The sequence below is a fragment of the Penicillium riverlandense genome, assembly GCF_028828495.1.
Source record: "Penicillium riverlandense strain IBT 135883 chromosome Unknown utg000008l_segment0_segment0, whole genome shotgun sequence".
NCBI classification, from domain to species: Eukaryota; Fungi; Ascomycota; class Eurotiomycetes; order Eurotiales; family Aspergillaceae; genus Penicillium; species Penicillium riverlandense.
In genome coordinates, this window is record NW_026643199.1 from 1,782,744 (window position 1) to 1,805,930 (window position 23,187).

General features: G+C 52.5%; 14 protein-coding genes across 14 annotated transcripts; 7 read left to right on the forward strand and 7 right to left on the reverse strand.

Annotated features, from left to right (window-relative positions):
- Positions 1 to 253: 253 nt before the first annotated feature.
- Positions 254 to 1,976, forward strand: N7474_009716 (sugar transporter; the record flags this gene model as incomplete). The annotated part of the gene is made up of 2 exons (XM_057201126.1): positions 254 to 774; positions 848 to 1,976. The coding sequence occupies 2 exons, from the start codon at positions 254 to 256 to the stop codon at positions 1,974 to 1,976; spliced, it is 1,650 nt and encodes a 549-aa protein (XP_057049113.1).
- A 543-nt stretch (positions 1,977 to 2,519) lies between these two features.
- N7474_009717 (fungal specific transcription factor domain-containing protein) lies at positions 2,520 to 3,224 on the reverse strand (the record flags this gene model as incomplete). Its single annotated transcript, XM_057201127.1, has 1 exon — positions 2,520 to 3,224. The coding sequence occupies one exon, from the start codon at positions 3,222 to 3,224 to the stop codon at positions 2,520 to 2,522; it is 705 nt and encodes a 234-aa protein (XP_057049114.1).
- Positions 3,225 to 3,467: 243 nt separating this feature from the next.
- Positions 3,468 to 4,259, reverse strand: N7474_009718 (fungal specific transcription factor domain-containing protein; the record flags this gene model as incomplete). The annotated part of the gene is made up of 1 exon (XM_057201128.1): positions 3,468 to 4,259. The coding sequence occupies one exon, from the start codon at positions 4,257 to 4,259 to the stop codon at positions 3,468 to 3,470; it is 792 nt and encodes a 263-aa protein (XP_057049115.1).
- Positions 4,260 to 5,587: 1,328 nt separating this feature from the next.
- On the reverse strand, positions 5,588 to 6,026 carry N7474_009719 (CTAG/PCC1 family protein; the record flags this gene model as incomplete). The annotated part of the gene is made up of 2 exons (XM_057201129.1): positions 5,588 to 5,906; positions 5,983 to 6,026. The coding sequence occupies 2 exons, from the start codon at positions 6,024 to 6,026 to the stop codon at positions 5,588 to 5,590; spliced, it is 363 nt and encodes a 120-aa protein (XP_057049116.1).
- A 477-nt stretch (positions 6,027 to 6,503) lies between these two features.
- Positions 6,504 to 7,455, reverse strand: N7474_009720 (uncharacterized protein; the record flags this gene model as incomplete). The annotated part of the gene is made up of 3 exons (XM_057201130.1): positions 6,504 to 6,769; positions 6,826 to 6,981; positions 7,035 to 7,455. The coding sequence occupies 3 exons, from the start codon at positions 7,453 to 7,455 to the stop codon at positions 6,504 to 6,506; spliced, it is 843 nt and encodes a 280-aa protein (XP_057049117.1).
- Positions 7,456 to 9,527: 2,072 nt separating this feature from the next.
- Positions 9,528 to 11,493, forward strand: cdcA (phosphoprotein phosphatase CDC14; the record flags this gene model as incomplete). Its single annotated transcript, XM_057201131.1, has 3 exons — positions 9,528 to 9,576; positions 9,648 to 10,185; positions 10,236 to 11,493. 3 exons carry the CDS (start codon positions 9,528 to 9,530, stop codon positions 11,491 to 11,493), a joined length of 1,845 nt encoding a protein of 614 aa, XP_057049118.1.
- Positions 11,494 to 12,084: 591 nt separating this feature from the next.
- Positions 12,085 to 13,531, reverse strand: N7474_009722 (putative toxin biosynthesis protein; the record flags this gene model as incomplete). Its single annotated transcript, XM_057201132.1, has 4 exons — positions 12,085 to 12,901; positions 12,956 to 13,064; positions 13,125 to 13,263; positions 13,340 to 13,531. The coding sequence occupies 4 exons, from the start codon at positions 13,529 to 13,531 to the stop codon at positions 12,085 to 12,087; spliced, it is 1,257 nt and encodes a 418-aa protein (XP_057049119.1).
- A 1,010-nt stretch (positions 13,532 to 14,541) lies between these two features.
- Positions 14,542 to 15,864, reverse strand: N7474_009723 (uncharacterized protein; the record flags this gene model as incomplete). Its single annotated transcript, XM_057201133.1, has 1 exon — positions 14,542 to 15,864. The coding sequence occupies one exon, from the start codon at positions 15,862 to 15,864 to the stop codon at positions 14,542 to 14,544; it is 1,323 nt and encodes a 440-aa protein (XP_057049120.1).
- A 389-nt stretch (positions 15,865 to 16,253) lies between these two features.
- N7474_009724 (uncharacterized protein) lies at positions 16,254 to 16,726 on the forward strand (the record flags this gene model as incomplete). Its single annotated transcript, XM_057201134.1, has 2 exons — positions 16,254 to 16,503; positions 16,566 to 16,726. The coding sequence occupies 2 exons, from the start codon at positions 16,254 to 16,256 to the stop codon at positions 16,724 to 16,726; spliced, it is 411 nt and encodes a 136-aa protein (XP_057049121.1).
- A 599-nt stretch (positions 16,727 to 17,325) lies between these two features.
- Positions 17,326 to 17,697, forward strand: N7474_009725 (uncharacterized protein; the record flags this gene model as incomplete). The annotated part of the gene is made up of 1 exon (XM_057201135.1): positions 17,326 to 17,697. One exon carries the CDS (start codon positions 17,326 to 17,328, stop codon positions 17,695 to 17,697), a length of 372 nt encoding a protein of 123 aa, XP_057049122.1.
- Positions 17,698 to 17,952: 255 nt separating this feature from the next.
- Positions 17,953 to 18,872, forward strand: N7474_009726 (uncharacterized protein; the record flags this gene model as incomplete). The annotated part of the gene is made up of 2 exons (XM_057201136.1): positions 17,953 to 18,269; positions 18,311 to 18,872. 2 exons carry the CDS (start codon positions 17,953 to 17,955, stop codon positions 18,870 to 18,872), a joined length of 879 nt encoding a protein of 292 aa, XP_057049123.1.
- A 51-nt stretch (positions 18,873 to 18,923) lies between these two features.
- N7474_009727 (uncharacterized protein) lies at positions 18,924 to 19,757 on the forward strand (the record flags this gene model as incomplete). Its single annotated transcript, XM_057201137.1, has 1 exon — positions 18,924 to 19,757. The coding sequence occupies one exon, from the start codon at positions 18,924 to 18,926 to the stop codon at positions 19,755 to 19,757; it is 834 nt and encodes a 277-aa protein (XP_057049124.1).
- A 365-nt stretch (positions 19,758 to 20,122) lies between these two features.
- On the forward strand, positions 20,123 to 20,458 carry N7474_009728 (putative RING finger domain protein; the record flags this gene model as incomplete). Its single annotated transcript, XM_057201138.1, has 1 exon — positions 20,123 to 20,458. One exon carries the CDS (start codon positions 20,123 to 20,125, stop codon positions 20,456 to 20,458), a length of 336 nt encoding a protein of 111 aa, XP_057049125.1.
- A 380-nt stretch (positions 20,459 to 20,838) lies between these two features.
- On the reverse strand, positions 20,839 to 23,093 carry N7474_009729 (putative C6 transcription factor; the record flags this gene model as incomplete). Its single annotated transcript, XM_057201139.1, has 5 exons — positions 20,839 to 21,198; positions 21,246 to 21,528; positions 21,579 to 22,002; positions 22,056 to 22,783; positions 22,843 to 23,093. The coding sequence occupies 5 exons, from the start codon at positions 23,091 to 23,093 to the stop codon at positions 20,839 to 20,841; spliced, it is 2,046 nt and encodes a 681-aa protein (XP_057049126.1).
- Between the last annotated feature and the right edge of the window lie 94 nt (positions 23,094 to 23,187).

Here is a 23,187-nt window from a genome sequence, read left to right on the forward strand (position 1 = left end):
TCTAGTTCTACAACACAGGACGCAGGACATCCGTGCATGCTCCGGAAATCTATAAAAGGATCCACTTTGCCCATAAACGTGTCTTGAAAGACATCAAGTTTCCTAATCTACAAGCTTGTCTCACTTCCTCTCTTCGTGCATGCAAAGACTGAACCACTCAGGTTGTCATTGACTGTGACGTCCGGGGAATTAGCGGCGTGGTACAACAAGATAGCTTGATCGTTGTTTAAGGATCCGCCTTTGGATATCCATCATGTCGGTCAAAGATGAGTCGTTCTCGCATGTCGAGAGCCAACTAGAAGGACAGTTCTCAACCGACGAAAGCGGCCTTGGCGAGAAGGGAGGATGGCACGCTTCAGTCGCGGATGCCCATCTGGCCAACCTAAACGAGCATGAGTCGACCGTTCGCAAGGCGCTTCGAGCCTATCCGTATGCTGCCTTATGGTCGGTGGCGGTTTCCATGTCCATCATTATGGAAGGATACGATACCAACCTCATTGGCAATTTCTACGGCTACCCGGCATTCGCGAAACAGTTTGGCTCACATGATAAGTCCACAGACACTTATCAAGTGGCTGGCTCATGGCAGCAGGCCCTCGGATCTGGCCCCACTGCTGGTGCGCTAGTCGGTGCGACGATCAATGGATTTCTGGTACAGCGGTTTGGCTTTCGAAACGTTTTCATGGGCGCCCTCTTGTGCATGAATGCTTTCATTTTCATCAGTTTCTTTGGAACAACGGTGCAACTGCAGACCGTGGGTCAAGTCCTGTGTGGGTGAGTTATCCGCCTGCAATTGCCGGAATCGACTGGTGATATGCGATGGTGGATATGCTAACAGCCAGAACAGCCTGCCATGGGGAGTCTTTGCAACGATCGGTCCTGCCTACGCCTCCGAGGTTAGCCCGATGGCCTTCCGGCCCTACCTCACGGCCTACACCAACATGTGCTTCGCCATGGGACAGTTTGTCAGTGCCGGCGTGCTACAGAGTCTAATCGGGCGCCCCGATCAATGGTCTTACCGGATTCCATACGCCATCCAGTGGCTTTGGCCTGCACCTCTGATGATTGCAGCCTTCTTCATGCCCGAATCGCCATGGTGGCTTGTCCGACATGATCGATACGAAGAAGCCGAGCGGAGCGTCAGGCGCCTGATGGCGCGTGCCGAGATGCCTAACGCTAAGAATGTTGTGGCCATGATGATCCATACGAACAATATCGAGAAAGAGATCACAGCCGGCCATTCCTACTGGGATTGCTTCCGCGGCACCGATCGACGTCGAACGGAGATAGCATGCGTGATTTTCGCCGGTCAAGTCTTGGCCGGCAGTACCTTCGCATACAGTCCTACTTACTTCTTCGAACAAGCCGGTCTGAACAGCAGCAACGCCTATAAGCTTGGCCTGGGCGGAACTGCGATCGCCTTCGTCGGCACCCTGATCTCCTGGGGCCTCATGAGGATTGCTGGCCGTCGGACCATCTACCTGTGGGGTATGGCCGGCATGTGCGCTTGTCTCATAATCATCGGCTTCCTGACGCTAGCGCACGGCAGTGGCGGCACCATATGGGCCCAGTCTGTTCTTTGCGTCTTGTGGCTCTTCTTCTTTTCGCTCTCCGCCGGACCTATCGGATGGGCTATCCCGGCGGAAGTCTCCAGTACGCGCCTCCGGTCCAAAACCATCTGCTTGGCCCGAAACGCGTACTACATCGTTCAGATCCTGGCCAACGTCATTGAGCCCTATATGATGAATCCGACTGAATGGAACTGGCGGGGGAAAACCGGGTTCTTCTGGTTTGGCACCGCATTCCTAACATTTGTTTGGGCTTACTTCCGTCTGCCAGAGACCAAGGGCCGGACATATGAAGAGTTGGATTTGATGTTCGCTGCAAAGGTGCCGACGAGGAAGTTCAGGAAATTCCAGGTGGATGCATACGACGAGAATGTCGATATCATCGACCGGGTCAAGGAAACGCAATGAAAAGTCTCAAGTTCGGCTGTATTGGATAGTTAGTTAGGGAGTACGAGCACCAGCTGTCTTGGAAGTTAGATTCATTATCTTGTCAGTGCGCAAGACAGCGGCTTATTGTTGATAGGGGGATACAAGATACTATTGGAGAAGTGACGTCCCTATATAAAACGCTGTTGATAATCATGTAAAACCACTGGACGAGTGTGATAGACAGCTGATAAGTGCTTGGTCGTGAGCTTTCCGGTAAAACACGAAGAACGACCGTAGTTGGAGTCTTTCGGCTTTAACATAAAGATGAGGCATGTTCAGTGAATCTTAGCCTGAAGGCTTTTGTGAGACGCGCAGCAGAATGTATATTATGATTATTTTACGTTATTTGTCTTTATAGGGCTTGGTTTGCTCGCAGACGTCTTAAGGTAGAATGGTATTCTTTTGCTTGCGGAGCTGCTATGCGTGGCTGCGATCCTGTTGCAGCTTTGATGCTTGATTACTGGCTTGACATAAGCTACAAGATGACAAAGTCGAAGAGAGCGCAGTCCAAAATCGGACTAATCAAGTGAGAGACACTTGAAAATCTGACGGGCTTGTGCCAATATTCTCCACTCTCCAGGAGCGGGAGTCGTCGTCCTCTGAATATCTATCACCAACAGGCTGAGCGAACTCGGACAGAAAGCGCAGCATCCACTGATCCAAGCGGAACGATGTCTCCATGGAGACCCGGCAGGCCTTGTGAAAGGCTCGGAGCCGAGTGAAGGATACGTCTAGTGTGGGCCAGAAGGTTCGAAGATGCAGCAGGATCTCAAAATTGCGTTCCAGCCGTGCTCGCGCAATTTTGATCTCTTCGTCGTCGACGCCGAAGAGCAGAATATAGAGTTGGACAGTGGACGAGATCACTAGGATGTGGCCGACCATGGTATACAGGACTTCACAGTCCGGGGTGGCGTTGGCAGTGTAGAGGAGCTCACAAAGACCGGCGGCGTGGACCTTGCACTTGTTCGCATAATAATGAGTGCTTGGCACCGACGCATGGCAGTCCTGGTGGAGAAATTGGTAGAAGAGCAGCTGTCCGTAATGGTAATATCCCATATGCAGAGCGACAAACGTTCGGCCGAGTCCTTCAGAAGCGTAGCGAGCCATATTCGCCGGTCTGTCACGCATGTAGTCAGGCAGAGCAGCCTGCCATTCATCCAGGCGATGAGATGCATCCCGAACTGCCGTTTCTAGAGCGGCGCCGTCGGCTTTCCCTGTCGCTGCCATGTTATTAATCTCGTATATCTCTGCTAAAATTAAATTCAGTTTAATCATCTGCGCAATCAAAGATGCCCCTGGCCGAGGTGAAATTTTGATTGGACTTGTATCTTCTCGCTTCAATTGAAGGAACACTCTTTCATCCATCGGCAATGGGACATCATCTCGATGCGTCATATGGCGAGGAAGACCTACGCCTGTCGATGACCAGACATCAATCAAGCAGAGTGTCCACCAGACTGTGACCACATTTTAGTCACCGAGGTCGTCGGTTGAGGGAGAGAGAGACGGAGACGGACCTCGAATGTTAACCTCCTTCTCAATGGGACTCATTGTGGACTGGTTGGGTAGATCGAGGAGCTGGGTTATCCGACAGGCGACCGCATAGTAGACTGACTCTGCCCCCGGCTTCCCTTCGGCGATGGCCGCTGCTCCGAGCAAAACGCATGCTTGGACCGTGATCAAGGAGACGTCGTCGAGGTTTAAAAGTCGCTTGCACTCCGCGCTATACTGCCGGTCCCGTTCACGAGCTTCGGAGCCTTGGAAAAAAGGGTTCTTTGAAAACCTGGATCCTGTCAGTGCGGCCGCTCCCCACGCGAAAACAATACCAGACCTTGCAGATAGGGCCAATATCCCGTAGAGAAGGATCAGAGGTGCTCGATCGTCCAGCACATCCTGGATCATGCTCGGTGGGTGGAACAAAGAATGGAACTTGTCGTGGATGAAGTCGAAGTAGAGCCGAGTAAGTTCCACGCAGACTGTTTTTGGCGGAAGCTTGCTGGTTGTCTGTTCGGCGATCGCAGCATGGCCGCTGAATGCTGGAGAACGAGCTCGCGGAATCGGCTGGGGCCGGCAAACTGCCACCACCGGCGAGTCCTTGCGAGAGCACTCATCTCCCCTGGCCGTGCAGTATGTACAGCCCTCACCGTTTACCGCAATGTCGCATCTTCGCCTCCGCAGACTGGAAGCATCAGTCAATATCTGGGCACGGGGAGGGAACGAGGGACTCCACCGGCAGGCATCGCACGCTTTCGCGGGTCTCATGCTGGTTCAATCATCAATCCTTTCCATTCTCACAGCGGTCGAGTCCGGCCTACTGCCAACAATCGGCCCTGCAACATGCTGTAATCGTTGGTAGAACAGAAAACCCCGGGTGTTCCCTACGATGGGTCGACGTGTTCCTAAACTGTGGTATTCTCCACTTCCAGGAGTTTGTCGCGGGGTAAGACGCCCCACGATATCCACAAGTGCTGGAGCGGGAACATTGATGTATTCACCCCAGCATTCTACTCCTCGTGTTTCTTGTCTTGAAAAATACCATAATGAGATTCAAGAGATTCTAACCCTAAGCTCACCGTTCCTAGCACTAGGGTTGTAGGGCAGCGGACAAGTCGGGCCTGTTACCCTCGTGGTCGGAAGCCAGCTCGGGGACTGACTTGCATCCTCGTGGCCAAACTGCAAAGGATTTCAAAAGAATGCCGTGGCTCGTCTACGAAGCTCACGTCTTATACGCTCAGAGTCTTCTTCTACGGGCCTCCGACAACGTCCCCACGAAATGAGAAAGGGAAGATCCCATAGTATTTATCACAGACCAAGGGCTGTTTGGGACGGAGACTCTGTAATATAGAAGAATCTCGCTAGCTGCGGGCCAGTCTGTTGGTAGTTGACATTTTGAACGTGTTGGGGAATAGAACGAGGTCTTCCGCAACTCTAGACTTGCAAGAAACAAAATGACTGGGGTTTAGCACAAAGGGAGGCAGGGGGGAGCGACGACGAGGCCTAGGATAAGAAACGATCGTACTGGGAGAGAAGAGAGAAGAGAGAGAGAGAGAGAGAGAGAGAGAGAGAGAGAGAGAGAGAGAGAGAGAGTTGGCGATGGTGTTTAGGAGAGAGACACATTATCTAAATAGGACTGTGTAAGACAAGCGGTGAGTCTCAGACATCTACCACGACAAGCCATCTGTCGTTGCAGAATCCGCCTCGTCTATCCGTCAGCGCTGCGGCCGCCTCATATATGATGGCCATCTATCAACTACCCGGGCCCGGCAGTGGGTGCTGGGCACTGCAGTCAAATGCAATGCCGTGTTCGAGTGATCGCGTTTAAAGCGGTCCTCGATATTCAAAGGCAGAGTGTAGAATGCCGGTCCAGTCACACAAGACTGCATCAGCACTGCAAGTAAGACCCGGCGAGTTGGAGATCTGTACGTCCAGTTCGCAATCGCTCGCACGGTTGCACCCCATTGAGGGGCAAGAAGGGAGAGGCGACCGGAGAAGCGACCTGCGCAGGAAGGCAGCAATTTGTCCGATCGCAACAGGCTCGCAAATCGACATTGCCAACCGGGATTGTTGAAAAAAGTATGTCCGTGTCGAGCTCACCCCTCAATCTCCGCCTCAGCCTTTAAGACATCGACATCCAACTCAGCCATCACGCCAAGCACAACCCCCAAGCTCTCCATAAACCCATTGACCGCCACACGCAGCATGCGATTCGTCGTAGCGCGGTACGTAGTCTTCAGCACCGTGTTCCCCTCCTCAGGATCCTGCTTCTGCTTTTTCTCCTGCGGCTGGTCGGCGGGTGGGGCTGTGAGGGCGAAGCTGCGGCGCACGAAGGGGGACAGTTCGGCGTCGACTTCGAGGGCGCGCTGGGCGGACGAGGCGAGGCGGTGGGTTGGGAAGGGGAGGGATATCGTTCTGAATAGTCTGGGTTAGTTTGTGTTTTGTCTGGTGTGGTTTGGTTCAGATAAGAGAGAGCGTGGGAGGGGCGTACAATGCGCAAGGGAACTCGGCGTCGGAGGGTTGTGTGGGTGCCATTGTGTTTGTTGCAGGAACACAATAAATATGGACAGAAAAGGTATGTTTGAGATATGAGCAGAACTAGTGAGTTGTTGCAGGGAGGAAAATGAAGGGCTGAGTCAGCGTGTCACGGGGATCAAGTACGGCTGGCAGACGTATCTACAAAGGCAGCAGATAATGGGGAGAGAAAGACGATGATCGTGAATTTCATGCTGCAGCTAAATGCTCGCATACGGATCGTAAAGTATGATATGCCCAAAGGCATTCAGCCAGGTAACTGTACATGAAAGTGAAAAGTCGCATCAGATAATGTCCGAGGAAGAACTCCTAGAACTCAGAACGAAATGAAGAAAAACAATAAAATGCGCGTATAGATATCCCGCTGGACTGAATCGTCATCCATCAATATGTCTGAATGCATCCAGATCCTGAAAAGCCTCCGATACTATATATCCAAGAAGTATATATATCCAAGAATTATAGAGGTTCAGAAGTTTAGATCTGCAGCACAGAGACAACCTCCTGAACGGGACCAGGGAGGCTGGCGAGGTCACCCTGGGTGAGCGACCCAATGTTGATGGCGTGCTGGAGGTTGGTCAGGGCACCGACGAGGCCGTCGACGTTGCCGCTGGTCAGACCACCCAGGGTCTCGGTCAGGGTACCCTCCAGGGTGCTGGTGAGGCCGCCGAGCTGGCGCTTGGGGAGACTGGGGACAGCGCCAGAGACGGCACCAGTGGCACCACTGGCAGCGGAGGTGGCAGCTAAAAAAGGGTTAGCAGAGACTCTTTATATCATTTCCCTCACTGGGTCGACATACTGTCAACGACCTCGGGGACAACGGACTCAACGGAGCCAGCGGCACCATCGACAGTCTCCTCAACGGGAGCAGCAACACCACCGGCAACGCTGCCGACAGAGCCGGTCAGACCGGTCAGACCGGCGACGGCGTCTTCACGCTTGAGGGGGAGACCATCTGTATTCGAGTTAGTATAGATCAATCAGACAGCAAGATGTACGTAGACATACTGCCAACACCACCAGCGGTGTTCTCAACGGTGCCAACGACTTCGTCGACAGTGCCCTCAACGGTCTTGGCGAGACCGCCAGCACCGGCGAGCGATGTCACCTCGTTGGGCACTTCCTCGACAGGGTATTCGAGCTGGTTACCGAAGGTGCGCTTGACGGGAGCGACATTGCCGACGGAGCCCTCGACCTTGCTGAGGAGCGGGCCAGCGGTCCCCTCAACGGTCTGGCTCAGGGGAGCAAGAAGACCGGTGGCGGCACCCTCAACACCGCTGACGGCGCCCTCGACGCCCTCGACAGCACCGCTCGCAGCACCCTCAGCGCCGCTGACGGCACCGGTGGCAGTGCCCTGGAGGTTGCCCACGTTAGGAATGACGGCAGCGGAGGCGGCGCCGGCCAGAGCAAGAGTCGCGAAGAATCTCATTGTTGTGAGGGTTGGATTTGATTTGATAGTTGGAAAGAGTGGCTTGGTTGGCGCTTGAGCGGAAAGATTTAAAGAAAGGACGTCGGAATCAACACGACTTAGAGAGTGCGGCTTGTGTAGTAGAGAACGAAGGAAAGAGAGGGAAAGGGTCCATGGATCGCTCCGCCCGGGTTATATACATCGTCTGCTCGACCAGCCAGAGAACTCCTCGCATCGAATGCGGTGGAGATCATCAGGGGGTAAGGATACGGGGCTCTCTCTCTCCTCGGACACACGTTCAGACCGTCTCTGATAATCACGATCGACATCCCGGCTATCATCCGGCTGGTCAGTCTGTGCAAAAAGGGATGTGCCCACATGGCCCCAGTCGAAACGTCCCGAGGCAGGAGGGGACCTGCCCGGAAGAACTGCCCAATCCTTGGGTTCAAGGCGGCGCTAATGGCTACCATCCGAAGCTTGTCGTATGCTTGGGCCTCGTTATGGCATAATTTCGCCATTTCTCCTCATAGTTCCTCGCATGTTCGTGATTCCTTGATCACTTTGGTGTTAGTTGCTCATTTTTTTTTTTCTCGGTTTCCTTAACACCCTCGCCGAAGTGTACGGTACATGTGAGAGATACGATGCGGATGTTAGACGCAGGGTCAGTCCCTGGTTTATGCGGGGTTCCAACGAATTATCATGTTAGCGCCCTGACGATCCCGGCGTGCAGCCTGTCAGGGTCCGCCGCCACTCCCGCAGGCTTCAACCAAGTGGGTTCGAGCCGTGGAGTTAACAGCACCCCTAAACCCTGCCCCCGCCTTGCGTCGCTGGTGCAGTGGACCCGTCATGGCAGGGATGAAATTCAGAACAAGCATTTTCCTTTCCGTGGCCACGCCATGGACAGCAAAAATAGATTAAGGTGCGAGTGCTGCTGGATGAAACAGATGGTTAAGAAGGGAGGAGAGGCGATGACGTCTGATATACTTATCCCTTGAAGATCGGACAGCTCGTTATGAACCCTTAGTATGAGCCTTCCGACGCCCTGCCGCCGGTTAATTTGGTTGCCTTTCTGCCGTCCGGCGAACCGTTGCCTTATCTGCAGCCGATTCACTGTGCAACAAGTGGGTATCATCTCCGAGAATTGATCGTGATGGATGTCCTGGACTCGTGGTTCAGGTCGTGCCGATTATATATGATCCTTCATTAGGGTCCCTGACGTGCGATTGTCGTCAAGAGTACGGCTAGTTAGTCGGGAGGCGGCCATGTGATATATATATATATATTTCTGTCCATGCGTGATGAGAAAAAGTCCTGGTTGCAAACTGGACCGGCGACTTGACGATCTATCACAGGCGAGTCGAGGGAATGATGTCTCGGGTGTCTGGAATATGATATCCTAGAGCATTGTTATGGTACGAGTTTGTTCATGGAATATTTTGCAGAATGGCTCATCATGATCCGCCACCATGGGTTTTGTCGGCCAAAAGAAGTGTGCCAAATTCACTGCAGCGAAACCGTGGCCTAGCAGAATGTCCACTCTGAACGGAATTAAATTTGGCAGTTGACAGAACTGAATGCAGAGTCGGAGAATGGTCATGTGATAATGGCCGCCTGAGGCAGCAGCAGGCAATCACGGTTGTCAGGCCAACTCACTACGCTAAACCCGATTGACACTAACACAACATAACAAGTGATGCCACCATCTTCAATTTCTCTTGTTGTGATCCATCTCTCTCTTCCTCACTGTTATTCCCACCACCGCCAACTTCCCATTCTTCCCAGCTCCATTGGCCTCGACCTGCATAGCAGTCCCCCTCTCCAGGCTCTGCTTTCATCTTATCCTTATCCCTGGTCGCGTGTCTGTTTTAGCTGCCGACAGTCAACAACCACCAAGTCAAGAACGGGTCAATCCGATCATGCGAGCATAGATTCTCGAGTTCTTTGTTGATTGATCTCATTATTCTCGTGCTATTGGCATACTATTCTTCCTCAACAGCGACAGCCACCCCGGGACGCAGTTGGAACCCGCATTGATTATCTGCCACTATTCTTCGTTGTGTACAGTCGTCGCAGCTGTCAACCAAACAAGCACCATGTCGACCGATTCGGGCCATGGTGGCCAGGTTATCGAGTACATTCAAGGTTCGTGTCTGATGTTTGTTTTGTTGCCACCATGTTGTTATGCAATCTAACCACAACAATAACAACAACAGACCGCCTGTACCTCGCATCCTACGACACACCCCCAAACTCAAGGACACCATTCCCGTTTCAGGCAGAGCAGCCGAAATCCCCCAGTAAACGCTCTGTCCGTCCGCAGCCCACCACGCCTAACAACAAGCGCCGCGCCCCCGTGTATTTTACGGTTGATGACACTCTCCTCTACAATGCCTTTCACGCAGACTTTGGTCCTCTCCACATCGGTCACCTGTATCGATTTGCTGTCCTCTTCCATGAAATTCTTGGAGATCCGGCGAACAGCGACCGGCCCGTGGTCTTCTACAGCAAGACCGATGCACGCAGCCGTTCAAATGCGGCCTGCCTCGTGGCATGCTACATGGTTCTTATCCAATCTTGGCCGCCCCACCTAGCTCTGGCGCCCATCGCTCAGGCAGATCCCCCTTACATGCCCTTCCGTGATGCTGGATACAGCCAAGCGGACTTTATCCTGAACATTCAAGATGTCGTCTACGGCGTGTGGCGAGCCAAGGAACAGTCCCTCTGCGGACTTCGCGACTTCAACTTGGAAGAGTAGGAGACCGGACCTTAATTCAAAATTTCGCTGCTGACAAGAAATCCAGGTACGAAAAATTTGAGAGAGTCGACATGGGCGACTTCAATTGGGTCTCTCCCCAATTTCTTGCTTTCGCGTCCCCCCAACACCAGCCCGTTGCCCCGGTCCCCATAAATACCCCCGAGTACGATGCCTTGCCCTCGACGGTGTCCGAAGTTGCTTCTTCCAAGCTTCCGCTGCCATTCAAGAATGTGCTGGCGCACTTTTCCCAGCGAAACGTCGGTCTCGTGGTGCGATTAAACTCCGAGCTCTACTCCCCGTCCTATTTCACGGCTATGGGTATCGCGCATATCGACATGATTTTCGAGGACGGCACCTGCCCCCCGCTCACGCTGGTTCGCCGATTCATTAAGATGGCCCATGAGATGATCACCATCAAGAACAAAGGTATTGCCGTGCATTGCAAGGCAGGCTTGGGCCGCACGGGATGCTTGATTGGCGCGTATCTCATCTACCGCCACGGCTTCACTGCGAATGAAGTCATTGCTTTTATGAGATTCATGCGTCCGGGTATGGTCGTTGGTCCTCAGCAGCACTGGCTGCACCTCAACCAGGGTGCTTTCCGCGAATGGTGGTTCGAAGACACCATGCGGGAGAAGCTTGCCCTATCAACTCCAGTCACGCCTGCGCGGATTTCTCCCAAGAAACGTCACAGCAACGGTCCGGTGTCTACCCCTCCGAACAACAGTCATGCTAAGCGAGCCGCGCTGGGAGAGATTGATCACAATGAAGCGAGTGCTACTCACAGCGAGGACAATCTTCCAGCACCAACTCCCGGCCAGCCTCGCAAGGCTCATCGCAAAGACTCGCGGCATCACCCGTATTCTCGGACCACGTCCGGCTGCCTTGCCGTGGAGAGTGAGACGAGCAAGTCTGCGGAGCCACGCAGCCACCGGAGCCAGCGTACTAGCAATGAAAGCAGCGAGAGTGAGGAGGAGGCCCAGCTTCGCATGCTTGCCAAACGATCATCACGGTCCCCCGTCGCATCCCAGACCTCACGATCGATCAGCTACTCCGCAACCGTCACAGCCAGTTACACATTAACTGATGACATCCATGAAGACCGAGAGAACTGGGTTGACAATGCCTCACCCAAGACGCCGGCTAGCCGGAAGAGTGGTGGCGGACCGATCTCGGTCAGCAAAGTTCGCTCCAGCCCTCGCCGGGCAACCGACACTAAGAGCGAATCCCGCGGAGTTCGCAAAGCAAGTGGCCGCATCGGTAGCACATCCAGTCCCGCACGGCCGGTCCGACCAGTCCAGTAGCTAAGGCTCTAATATTTTCCACCATCCACTCGTTTGGCTGTGTGGGGATTACTTTCTATTCTTCCGTCCGGCCTGGATGATGTTTTTGCATACCCCCCTTTTCCCGCTACGTTGGGTTTAGTTCTTCCGTGCTTGTGATTTGTTGTTGGTCGACTGGAGCGAAAATGATGGGTTTTGGACATGTTCAGTTTGGCGTTTGGTTGCACTGCTGTTTAAGTCATGGTGGGATGATTGGGAAGCTGGTTGGCATGGATTGGGGTTGTCGTGGCAGACTGTTTTGGTCTCCTCGCTCCCTTAGCATGGTGTTTTCGTTGCAGGTGTTTTTTTGTACGTGTGGATTCTACTGTTGATATGGCAATGTGATTCATGATCGCAGCATCTTCTATCTTTGTTCTCATCATTGCTCTCTTGGGTCGGATGTGGACCTGCACTGTTCAATCGAGTCAGCATCTGCAGGAGAGTGGTCATGTTGCATGGCGTTTTGTAGAGACGACACCACGCTCTGCTGGTTGCTTTCAATGGTATAAAGTGCAGCTACGTGAAATTCCGAGGCCAATGCGCTACAAATATCTACATTTTCACATCCCCGATTTACAACTTCCCCTTGAACCTCCTGGCACCATTCGGCATCTCAGTCACCTTCAACGATGCATCCGACAGCCTAAGCATCTCAGCATCGGACCTCTTACTCTGATACGTGTTCCAAAATTCCTCATCAGCCAACCACCCCCGGAACCAGCGCCCAATCCAATCAGCTCCCACTCTAGCGCTCCAGTCCACCTGCTCATAAACCAAATTATGACTTCCCTTCTCTAGCAGAACTTTCTCCACCATACCCTTCGCTGCACCGCCGCTGCCTCCCGTTCCAGTGCCCGTCACTCGCATCTTGGTCTCTTCCGACTCTCGCGAAGAGACATAGCTGTACTCCCCGAACACCCAAAAGACACTCGGACGCACGAAAGGCAAATTCCGCCATGAAGACCAGCACTCCGGTCGCGAGAATGCATATGGGCGTTCGTTCTCAACATCCCAGTCTGGTAGTAAGAGCCGGTCTAGACCCGCGGACTCGGGCTCTATGCTGGGGGTCGTGTAGCCCCATGCTTCATGGTGTTTGGTTGTAGTCAGTGTCACGGCATTTTCGGACAGATCCGGATGTGTCTGTTTGTTGTATAGCCGTGTAGGAACGGCTCGCAGGCCGTAGCGGAGATACCGCTCGGCGACCCGGGGGTCCCACTTGCTCAGGCCGCGGCGAAGCGCGGACTCGGCTTTTTCGCGAGAGTCCCAGATGTCTTTGCGGCGAGCGGGCCACTTTGCCGGGTTGGGTCCCTTGAAGATGAGCTCCATGATCACGGGTTCATACAGAACCAGCGTTGACAATAGACGGGGATGGATGATGGAAAGGTTCACCCTGCTCGCGTGTCAGTAGACGATTCCTTGCACAGGAGATACTATTAGGACCGACATTACGGCGCATCCTACGCTGTGCGCTACCCCGATGAGGGGCCGGGGCATCTCGTCGCGAAAGTGATTGACCATGTGTAGGACGTCGCGTGAGTGGTCGTACCAGCTCGCTGTTGTCGCTCGTTAGTTATCACGGTAGACATTGAGCCAAGTAGCAAAAGGAAAATTACTGGTATCGCCCTGGATATCCTCATTCAAAACGCCGCTGGCACCTTGGTTCGACACATCGGCAATCCATATCCCGCGCAATGGCACAGACTGTCTTTTCAGATGCGCGTACAGATCATCCCACAGGGGCTCCAGCATCTCCTAGTGATGGAAGGGTAGGTAAGTCTGACTAGATTCTGCCATCTATTTCTATGTCAATCCGCAGACACAGACACACCTTGAGAGAGCCATTTCCATGCATTCCGATAATGGTGACTGCATTGTCGGGGATGGGGTGGGGCTGGTCCAGCGGGATGTATTGCTTGACGGCTAGCTGGATCTTGGCTTCCTGGCGACCCTTAATACTATGATGATATTCGCGGATGTGCTGGCCGGGCAGGACATGTTCAACGACCCGAAATGATGCCATTGTGTTGATGAGACGTGTGATGTTGTCGCGATCGCCCGTTTTCAGCCCCGGCTGACATCAGCTGATGCGCGGCCGAGGCCGGCAACATGTGCGCTTTCAGCACAGGCATATTTGGGGGCCGGAATATAGAGCCCGAATATGGATAATCAATATAGCTGTTGAATGCGACCGACTAGTACAAAAGCTTGGATCACCCCGGCCCGAGCTACAAGTGTACGTATGGATTCTCGTGCCAAGTATATAAACTGAAGGATCCCTTAAGGAACGCCAACTACTGCACAAATTGCACACTTCTTCGAGAGAGAAGCAAAAAAATATCTACAAATGACATCACCTGGATTTGAACACCTGTCGCGAACAAAAAGATACCCCTGCAAGCAACCCTGCAGACACCTGAGCTAGAGCCAATACCCATTCCTCTCGGGCACAGGGCTGTTCCTTGCAGCAGGGCAGTCCTGACTATGATATACAAGGTGGGTTACGGTTTCTTTACTAGAGAGTTGTTGATCAGTATACACCACCACTCGTACGGCCGCGATAGCGACATTCGGACAAAAATGAATAATCTCATATATTGATTCTCATCGACATGGGTTCCGCGTCTTGAGCATTCTATATTTTCTCCCTTTTGTCTCTCTCTGTACGGAGCCCGGTCGCCTTATGCAGTCTCAGACTCAGCCTCAGAGAAAGAGGGCTCGACCCCACGCTGATTTTAAGCTCGCTAGCTCCCCCTATAATCGGCATCTCAGTCTCATGAAGCCACAAGGAGCCTTGTTCTTGCCAGCGGATCTCCATGAAATTTGGGTCGATACTAATAAAAGAGTACTGTAAGAGGCCATATTGATATTGCAAAATCCTAGTAAAAGCCATCGCGACGACTTCGTTCCCCGACTGTGTTCCACAAAACAGGCTTGGTATTCTTATTGGGAGCAATTCAGCTACTAACCAGAGCACGTAAAAGGCCTGCCTATTGACCCAGACCGAAATTCATCAACCTAGACAACGTGAAATCAGCAATAGCCAAGTAGAGTACGAGAGAAGAAGCTCACCAGTTCAGCGATACTAGAGTAGGTACCACATCCGAGTACAATTATCCCGACCAGGAACACCACAGCGTTACATATAGCAGTCTTCAAATTGTGTCGTTCATACCATGCGCCATCCCTTAAAAGCACGTACCACATGGCTGGTGGGAGATAGAAAGACAGACCAGAGACGAACAGGGACGAAATGAGGGACAGCAACTCTGAGAAAATGGGGATAGCCTCCGCAATAATCCAGGCTAGAATTGTAACAAAGAACACAAGCCCAAGCCATGTGATCCAACCTTTCGTGGTGTTGACGAAGCGGACGAATGAGTCCTGATATACCTTTCCGTGAATATATCGGCAGACCACCGTCGTATTGATCGATCCCGATATGAAGATAACGGGGAGCGCGATTCCAAAAACGACTCTTGAGACGAGAGGGCCGGCCGATAGCAAAGCAGGCGATTGGACCTCCTGACCCACAAAGGCATAGATTATCGACCCTGTCAGAGTGTAGATAACAATCTGGATGCCTCCTAGCCACCAAAGAGTCTTGACGTAATCCTCAGGCGTATGCATGTCTTCCATAAACGATGGCAGACAGCCGGCAAAGGAATACGCAAAGACAATGTTATTGGCGGCCACGATGGCCGCTGTGAAAGTAGTGCCAGGCTTAGGCCAAGCGGACCATGGAGGATGACTTGCAGTGAAGGCACTAGGATCGCTCGAGTCTTGAATACCGGTTGCAATCATGGTGATACCTATGGCCAAGATAATAGAAGCAAAATCGATGTAGCCCAGGACTGCAATTTCTGCAAATGCCGGAGGAATGGCGAGTATCATCAGGATTGCCGCAGATACAATGCTGAAGATAAGCGAACACGAATTGCTTTGGGTGATGGTTTGGAATGCAATTGCGCCGGTCAAGCAATGCGATCCAACGACGAATATGAGCAGGGCAACGAAGCTGCCTATGAAGATTTTTGATCCAAATCTTCCTAGAAGAAGCCGACCAACATCGGCATAGTGGGCGACTTGGGTGTACTTGAGTTTCACCTGTCCAATAATGTAGCCTGCATACATTGCGATCAAACCAAGACTGACGGTGAGAATGACACCTGCGACCATGCCAAGAGTGGCGAAGGCAGAAGGCAGGCTTAGGCTTCCGAGAGCAATTGCCTCTACGATCGAAATGACAGTGAGGCGTTTCCAGCCGAGTCGGCGAAAGCGGGAATTACCTTCCAATAGGTATTGTCTTTCGGGGTCGGGGAGACCCTGATCCTTGGGAACGCCCTCGCTGGCCATCACACCATTGGGACACTGGTCGATGACTGCGTCGTGTCTGACGCTCTTTGGATTCGCCAGCAACTGACAGGCAAGGCTTGTTATCAAAGTAACCAGCAAAGGTAGAGGCAAAAGAAGATAGAAGTAAAATGCAATCAAATCAGAGGGGAAGGGGTAGTTGAATGTGACGAATATTCGAGGAGCATCAGATAAGATCACGGATCAACCGAGGATCGGAGGTAATTGTGGAGTGGAGCACATAACAATAATACCGCTTGGCTATTAGTGGAGGATAGCGGGGTCATCCATAAGAGAAAAATACTAATCCGCAGAATCTGCCCGCCCTTCTATCGTTGACATTATTTTGCTTGGTAACATGGTGGACTGTCGGTGTCAGCTACACCTGGGTCATGTACCAAGCTACCCTCGTCAAGCGCGGTGTGGGCTCGCCACTAGTCATGTCCTTTTGCGGCTCATTGTCACGGACACTAATAGCTGCGCTGGCCACGATCAGCAGTAGATCCATGCTGTCCCTGAGAACCAGGAACCTGGCGTTCCTAGGCATTATTTGCATTGAGCTCTCGCACAGCGGGGGTGCTACGCTACTTACAGGGTTTAATTTTGCATCGGCAATTGGAAGGATCATAAATGGCTGTCTTTGTAACGTCTTAGGGTCTCTTAACACTGTTATTGTGTTCCTGGTGATAAATTCACTACGATAGTGATGTGGCCGGCGCCGACGACATTGGCACGTCCGGCAGTCTTCGATGTGATTAATGGCTTGACGAATGGCGGTTCTTCATATCAATGCCTACGATTTTTTGGCAACATATTTGGATCGGCGCAGGTGCAAATTGCCTTAATTATGATGATTACTGGATGAGCAGGAGGATATCTGTTTGTGAGTGAACTCCTTGCTCCTAGATTGGAGGAAGAACATTTAAACGCGCAAAGCTAACATATTATCATACGTTCCCATATTGCAGGTTTCTATGGCGGCACAGAAGGGGGCCTGCACGCGTAACAGCCACCAATGTTTTATGCTGGATCAATTTTTCTCGTGGCTGCCGGTTCTCGTGGTCGTGGTACGAGTCCGAAAGAACAGGCCATGGGCTAAGCTTTTAGGTTTATAAAATGATATTAGTACAAGGTGTCATATTCCGTAAAATCACAGCTAGATGTCGGATCTTCTTCCGTTATGAGGTTTCGTCTGTAATTTCTATGATAGTCAATTCTGCCCTAATTAATGTCGCAAGTCTCGTGCTAACAGTTAATGAAACAAAAAGGGCCTCTCTTCGCCACGCTACTTACGGTAGAAAATTGGGGCCAGAATTTTCCCCAACTAGGCAAAGATCAATGCCGCCACCTCAAAAAACCGACAGTAGATCATCGTCCGCTAAGCCTCCTGGCGGGGCGCAAACGGGTTATTTAGACTCTCCAACCCCTGAATCAGCTCAATGGTCCCTTTCAACCACCTCAGGGATGAGAAATGTTCAGTCCTTCTTCTCACGCCTGCTACTCCGCTACCATGAAACCCCCGAGGGTCAACCAGACGAGACCGAACTCGTTACGATAACTAAGCCCGAATCTCTCCGTTCGGAAACACCACAGATCTTCGAGAATGTTACTTTGGCGGTAGAAGAGCGCTTGAGCGACGAAGAGACAGAAATAAATGCAGTCAAACCACAAAAGCCTCGCTGGATCGTTGGCGTCAGCCTCTGCGCGAAGGCCTCAGCCCTGGTGCTGTTGGTCAACGTGCTCTTCTCGCCATCGCTGCCGGATTGGCCAGGAAATACCCAGAAAACGGCGGATTTTCAAGCTCAGCAATCTTTTATGAGGGAAGCTGCACGTTGACCTACCGATGGACAATCGTTTTTCATCTACTCATCAACATCCTCAGCACGGGGCTCCTGGCCGCTAGCAATTACTGCATGCAGTCACTGAGTGCCCCCGACTCGCCAAGAGATTGACGAACACCATGGGCGAGGCCTATGGCTCGATATCGGCTGTATGAGTTCTAGGAATTTGCGTGCGATGCCACGAGATCGGTTGTGGCTCTGGGTGGTATTGCTGGTAACGGCGACACCTCTTCATTTACTCTATAATTCAATGATTTTTCAGTCTGTGGGTGTCAACTATTACAGCGTTATTGTCGTGCCGCAAGATCTAGCCGCGCACAATATAGCTACTCTCACCACTCCGGCTCTGGAAGAATGTTTCGGTTCTGAAGACTATATCCCTGGGAGAATCGACTGGCATGCCCTCGTTTCCAATATTACATCTGGCAACTATGAGCGGCTGACCCTCGAGCAATGCGCGGATTTTACAAAAGGTGTGAATCAGGCGGGAACAAAATCGATTCTTGCGCTTGCGGATGGTTTATTCGTGGACCAAGGTGGCGACGCTACTATCCTTGGGACGGACTGGTGGGTGGCGGGCTCGATGAGAGTGTCGATTCTGGCTGGAGTCTCGAGGACGATGTATTTGCCTGGCCTTTTGCAGGCAAGGACGTTGTGCTCGGTCTTCCTGGACGTGATGGGACGCAGTACTATGACTGGCGAAATTTCACGGAGGAGAAATGCATCCACCATATCTTTTCTTCTGAGAATACTGCTACTTGCTCGGATGCCACGAACTTACTACAATGGGTACATGAGAGGGATTCGACGACCAGCGTGCAAACAGTTGACAAGTACATGAGCTCGCACGAGATTTCAAACATCACGGTCCATCTTGCCGAGGTGTGCGAGCCAACCATCGGGAGCCGCACGTATAGCATTCAGGGATGTCTCGCAGTAAAAACCCCGGAACGATGCCAGCTGCTTTACAGCCCACCTTTCGCAATTGTTATTGTCCTCACCACGCTGACAAAAGTGACGACAATGTTTCTATCGGCCCGAATAAGCAGCTCCCGAGCAAAACCTTTCCTAGTCATCGGCGATGCCGTGTCATCATTTATGCTCAGACCTGATCCCACCACCGAAGGCAAATGCTGGCTCTCCAGCGCCGACATTCGCCGCGAGAACTAAAACAAACCCGAAGCAGCCACCTCCAAGCGCCTCCCACCACGCAAATTATGGATGCAGGCATCCAGCATCCCGCGCTGGATCGCAGCTCTGGGGCTCGGTCTAATGAGTATCCTGATGGGAGCCACCCTCCTCGAGATATCCATCAAGTACGCAGCTGGCAGCAACAGTCTATTGCTTCAACCGACTGAATTCCGCAAATGGTGGACATCTGGCTTTGATACCTCCAACAGCTCCCGCTATCTGATCGATTATTGGCAGTTGTCCACACTGGATTCCCTAGTGGTGGCCAACACCCCACAACTCGTCCTTACACTAAGCTACTATTTCTACAACGGCGTGCTGACCAACATGCTCGCCGCCGCAGAGTACAGCAGCTACGCTGTTCATCGACGCCCACTCCGAGTCACCTTCCCTGTCCGCAACAGTGGACAGCGATCCACTCATTGGCTTAGCATTCCGCACACATATAGCATCCCCGTGGTACTGGCGTATATGCTTCTGCACTGGATGGTCTCGCAGAGCCTTTATTATGAGCAGACGGTTCCGTACGATCTGTCCGATCGGCCAGACAGACGCCTCGAGATCAGCTCGCTAGGATATGCGCCTCTGCCTATTTTCCTGGCGTTGCTTATTGCGGCTATCATGCTGTGTGTTTTGATGGGGATAGGGTGCAGGCGGGTTCGGTCTCAGATGCCCTTGGCGAGTAGTAATAGCGGCGCTATTAGTGCGGCCTGTCATCCCCCCAAGGGCGAGGCGCTAGGCACGGCTGTGGTAGGGCCGGTGAGCTGGGGGGTAGGGGTGCAGTGGGAAGGGCGGGAAACAGGGCATTGTAGCTTTAGTTCGTTGAAGACGGAGCAGCCATGCGCTACGAGAGAATACTGCTAATCCACTACTACTAGTAATACTTCTACTAACTCACTCCTTATTTACTGTAGTACGTCACGACCGGCGTGATGATCGACGGATCTGCTTGTTGTACAAACTCCGGTGATTGGCTGATCGTTGTTGATCACGCTCCCCCGCTTTGAACCAGAGCTCCGAAACATTCTCCTTGTGCCAAACACTTACAAAGTGTCAAGGGAGACACTGACCATCAATAGAGAGACGGGTCAAGGGCGAGCCCCTGCCCTCTTCGTGGTCTTTTATGTGCGACTGCGACTGCCCTTTTCACCAGTCCTTGACAGCCCACCACCTAAGAGGCTACTAGGTAGCTCTGACGGATTTTACTACTAGAGCACAAGACCGGAACCATGTCGGAAACGGAGCAGGAGAACTTCGGCAAAAACCACATGGCCATCGTGCTGGGCATCGGGCTAGGTGTGGTATTGTTGATTATCATCTGTCTATTGTGGGTGTTCATGCTCGTCCTGACTATATATTCCTCCAACTCACCCACCATTAATAGATTAACCATCTTCGTGAACCGCCGCGACCGCCAGGCCTTTCTGCGTCATCGCAAAGACCCCAGTGAACGGTTGCGCAGCTTGGATGCTGTGTCCCCGACTAGCACACTTGAGCAGTGGTGGTCGGCCACAAAAGGAAAGCTAGGACTGTCTGAAGCGGTGGACGGGCAGTTTGTCTGGTGAGATCAGTTGATCCCCTGTGTGCGTCTGCAAATGCCTCACTGACTTTGAATCGAAAAGTGCCGTATGTCTCGAGCAGGTGAGCCGCTCGCAGGAGATCCGCGAGTTACAATGTATGCATGTGTTCCATCGCGAGTGTCTGGAGAAATGGTTTCTGGGCGACCACTTTAATTGCCCGTTGTGTCATCGGGCGTATTTTGTGTCGGATGCACCGCCACGTAATGACTTTGTATGGATGGTATGACTCTGGATTAAGTAATTGTTGTTGGGTATGGATAGAGTCGGGATTTCATGGGGGGTTCCTATATGTACCCTCGCCGTTAATGATGACGATTATGACCACGACCGAATCGACGGTGATTGTGCGTAGCATTGTAGACCACTCAAAGCGCAAACCCATCAGCCGGAGGCATGTATTCCGAATTAAAGTCCCAGGTGTTGTAGTTCGACAAGTTCAAGAAGTTGTACAGGCCGGACGTAGCATCGTCCACCACGCCGGCATGCACCGGCTCCGGGTCGAGCAATTGGTCGAGAATATAAGACAACTTCTTCTCGGCTTCTTTACAGGTGTGGTAATTGCCATGGCCCGGGCGCGACACCCAAGATAAGAACGACACGAACACACTGAGATTGCGGATGAGCTCGGCGCGTGGCAGTGGAGTGGCATGTGGGCCCGGTTCATGCGACTGGCGAAGAAGTTCAATCAGCAGCACGCTGGCGCTGGGTAGACCGTAGCTCAGGACCTGGCTTGGAGTTAGTGTGTGATTGAAAAACAAGAAAGCGTACTCACGATCCATGAGAAATGACGGTCCATGTCTACCAGGGGGTTCCGAAGAGAACTAATCTGGATCACCCTGGACAACAGCTGGCGTGAAATGTCCAGTAGGGCTTCCTGCCCGGTGTTGGTGTGCTTGATCAAGGAGCGTTGAAGCAAGAAGAATGTATACAGATAATCCAGGTAAATGTATCGCACAAGGAGCGAGTCGTCACGCTCATCGCCTGGCATCTGTCGGTCAAACCGAAGGTGGTCTGGGCAAGCCTCCCACACGGCGCGGGCGTTCTCCGTTATCTCACTATACCGAATTTAGATTTTGGATCATATGCTGTAGACCTGGAGACTCACTTTGATTTGCGAATCAAGTCACGTTGCTGGTGAGTACCCAACGCAATCTCGAGAGTTTGTTCCCGAAAGATAGCCAATTGATATCGCAGACGGGCAGGGCTCATGCGATTCTTGATTCCGTGCGTGTCCCAGCCGGCGCCGTCAAGCTCGGAAATGGCTTGGTTGAGTGTGTCACCGCCGGCTATTAGGACGTCATCCGCCAGGTCCAGCGGAGGCGTCAATGTGCAGTACCGATAGTTCATGAGAGGCGGTCGCCCAACAAAAGTCGCGATCAATTTGTCCATATGAAAGGCACCCGCAAAGCAGCCTCGCCGCCATTGACGCAGGAAGAACGGGCAGTTATCGGAATCATCGGTATCCTGGTGCAGACCGGCGGCGTAGATTGTGGCTACCAGGTCACCAAGACGGCGCCACGCTCCATAACCTATATAGATTGTCAACCAGAGTGCGAGGAATAGCGAAAGGGAAAAGACTCACTCGAATCGCCATACTGCTGTGTCCGCAGGATCGCATCGTTGTATTGTAGACATGCTAGCAATTCATTGGCCGAAGAGGCCTGCTCACAAAAACCGAGACATTTAGCGCTGGCTACGGTCATTTGCTCTAGAAGGCGATTTCTAGTTCGGTTGTCGTCAGTCGTCTGGGCAATGAGCGGATCGTTGTCTGGGGTGCAAACTAGTTGCTGGCCACACAGCACGAAAATGCTTCCGAGAGCCTCCCATCGGAAATTACGCCCCGTAAATGAAGAACAGTACTCATCGACAGTCATAGATCGGTACGTAGTCAAAGGCCGGGAGGAGTTATGAATCATCTGGGTGACCAGATCCTGCAGCTGAGGGGTGAGATTGTTGGCGTCGAACCCGTCAAAGATCTGGCGGATGGAGCGCAAGATGGTGTCTATCACAATTTTCGGCATGGCTGCATTCCCTCCTTTGTTGTAGTATCTCTGGATTAATGTCTGACACACGGTGAGATTATACAGGAAATGAAGAATCTCCAGCCCAGACTGCAGTCGATCTGGCTCGACCAACATGTCCGGAGACACCGAGTCGGAGCTGTCATCCGGCTCAAAGGGGATCTCATTGCGATGTTCGGCCAGCACCGCAGTGTAACTAGTAGATCCCAAATATCCCGGCAGCGTAGAAGAGTGCTGCTCCAACGGCGTATATATGCGGCCAGTGCCCAATGATCCAGGGCTGGAGGCGCTGTTTTTGGAAAAATTAGTTTCGGCGCTTCGGCAGACCAGGCAAGAGTCCACGCTTACTTGGAAGTTGGCTGGCTGACTAGCCGCTTTGACGCGACTACTGCTGCATTGACTGGATCTGATGGTCTTCGTCTGGTCATCGGCGCCGGGTGGTAGAAGCACTGCTCCGGAATGCGCTTAGTCGTGCAGCGCCGGCACACCGGTCGCTCGTGGTCGCACCGCTGCTTGGATCTGCGACAGGGCTCACACGACTGCAGTGTGCCATTTCGACGAGTGGCCGGTGATTGCGATCGCCGTTCGGGGTCCGCCATGGCGAGGTGAGCAGTTCGTTGTAGGCGTCGGAGTAAAATCGGAGTAGAAGTGGATTGTCGCCTGAACAGGCTTAGAGTGGCGGGATGCTCCACT